Source organism: Caloenas nicobarica, chromosome 32, assembly GCF_036013445.1.
Source record: "Caloenas nicobarica isolate bCalNic1 chromosome 32, bCalNic1.hap1, whole genome shotgun sequence".
Lineage (NCBI taxonomy): Eukaryota > Metazoa > Chordata > Aves > Columbiformes > Columbidae > Caloenas > Caloenas nicobarica.
In genome coordinates this window covers 793,570-795,678 of record NC_088276.1, presented here as the reverse complement: position 1 = coordinate 795,678, position 2,109 = coordinate 793,570, and the positions used below count along the sequence as shown (strand labels likewise).

At 52.9% G+C, this 2,109-nt stretch overlaps 1 protein-coding gene across 1 annotated transcript; it reads left to right on the top strand.

The window, feature by feature from the left end:
* Positions 1–494: 494 nt before the first annotated feature.
* LOC136000283 (olfactory receptor 14J1-like) lies at positions 495–1,725 on the top strand. The gene is made up of 2 exons (XM_065654061.1): positions 495–992; positions 1,615–1,725. The coding sequence occupies exons 1-2, from the start codon at positions 495–497 to the stop codon at positions 1,723–1,725; spliced, it is 609 nt and encodes a 202-aa protein (XP_065510133.1).
* Positions 1,726–2,109: the final 384 nt, after the last annotated feature.

The window sequence follows — 2,109 nt, the reverse complement described above, 5'->3', positions numbered from 1 at the left end:
TAGGAAAGGAGAATTAGCAGACACATGCCTCCTTCAAGTATGAGGTTTTCCATGAGAAATGGCATGGTTATTTTGCTCAGAGAAGTCTCCCCTAACTTGTCACTGTCTTTTCCTCCTATGACAGGTCCTCATGTTCACAGGCAGAGCAAATGTCCAACAGCAGCTCCATCACCCAGTTCCTCCTCCTGGCGTTCACAGACACACGGGAGCTGCAGCTCTTGCACTTCTGGCTCTTCCTGGGCATCTACCTGGCTGCCCTCCTGGGCAACGGCCTCATCATCACCACCATAGCCTGTGACCAGCAGCTCCACACCCCCATGTACTTCTTCCTGCTCAACCTCGCCCTCCTCGACCTGGGCTCCATCTCCATCACTGTCCCCAAATCCATGGCCAATTCCCTCTGGGATACCAGGGTCATTTCCTATGCAGGATGTGCTGCCCAGGTCTTCTTTGTAGGTTTCTTATTTGGTGGAGAGTATTCCCTCCTCACCATCATGTCCTACGACCGCTACGTTGCCATCTGCAAACCGCTGCACTACGGGACCCTCCTGGGCAGCAGAGCTTGTGTCCACATGGCAGCAGCTGCCTGGGCCACTGGGTTTCTCAATGCTCTGCTGCACACGGCCAATACATTTTCACTGCCACTGTGCAAGGGCAATGCCCTGGACCAGTTCTTCTGTGAAATCCCCCAGATCCTCAAGCTCTCCTGCTCAGATGCCTACCTCAGGGAACTTGGGCTTCTTGTGGTTGGTCTCTTAGTAATATTTGGGTGTTTTATTTTCTTTCTTTTCTCGTATGTGCAGATCTTCAGGGCCGTGCTGAGGATCCCCTCTGAGCAGGGACGGCACAAAGCCTTTTCCACGTGTCTCCCTCACCTGGCCGTGGTCTCCCTGTTTGTCAGCACTGCCATGTTTTCCTACCTGAAGCCCCCCTCCATCTCCTCCCCATCCCTGGACCTGGTGGTCTCTGTTCTGTACTCAGTGGTGCCTCAAGCAGTGAACCCCCTCATCTACAGCATGAGGAACCAGGACCTCAAGGATGCCCTGTGGAAACTCATATCTTAGTGTTTTCTGAAGCAATAAACTGTCCATCTGCTTCTACATAGCAGTTTTAATGTAACTACTTAGAGGCCCAGCCTCTCATCTGTACTTTCTGTGGTTGCTGGCTTTTTTTTAATTGTGATAACATTGTCATTCCCTTTCTATATCACTGTCTCCTTTTCTATTATAACCACTGGCTGTGTAAATGAGGAGCCATGATCTGTGTGCTCTGGCAGCCTGGTCACCGTCCTGCTGTGTGTCAGTCCTGTGAGCGCAGGCAGGGACAGGCAATGGGCACTGCTGTGACAGAGCTGGCCTCAGAACAGCCTTTCCAGAAAGAAAGGTGATCTCCTATGGGCAGGCCCTGAAGGTTTAGGTCTTCTTCCAAAGCTTCTCTCAAGAACATGCCCAAGAAAATGGCCACAGATGAAACACCAGTGTACAGCTGCGCAGTGTGTGTGTACAGGGCTGGGCACACAGCAGTGTCCTCTCACAGCCAGGCCTCCTGCCAGAGACCTGCAGGACCAGCAGAGCAGGGGCTGGGCTGTGCCCCTGTGCACTGGACACCCCGCAGAAGCTGCCCCAGGGCATCGTCATGGTCTGGCCCCTCACACCATTTCCAGCCCTGGCGTCTCTCCCCAGCTCACAGAGGTTGCTCTTCCCTAAACGGATGGACACCGAATGAATAGGTCAGAAGTCCATGTTTGCATTGTACAGATGAGATGTGAGCACACACATCATGTACATGAGGTGAGATGAAACTGACTGAGGACAAACACCATCAGCTATTCCTGGGAGTTCCAGGAAGGCCTGTGGGACAGACAGTGTCTCGAGGTCACTTCATGTTGGGAGTAACAGCTCATGGGAAACCACCCACTGGGATCTTCTTCCTTGGACTGAGGTCCCTGTGTCCATTCCTCATGACGTGGGACATCTCAGATGAGTGTAGAGCAGGGTGACACACCACAGGGCTGAGGTGCCTCCCATCCCTTTGGAGTGGCAGCAGGAGGCCAGAGACCCACTGTGACTCCTGCTTCTGTGAGTAAAAGGGACACATTCTGTCTCTGAA

Coding starts and splice junctions, on each gene's coding strand:
- LOC136000283 (XM_065654061.1), top strand. CDS start 495: ATGTCCTACGACCGCTACGTTGCCATCTGCAAACCGCTGCACTACGGG. Junction 993..1,614: donor TGTACTCAGTGGTGCCTCAA/GCAGTGAACCCC, acceptor GACACCCCGCAG/AAGCTGCCCCAGGGCATCGT.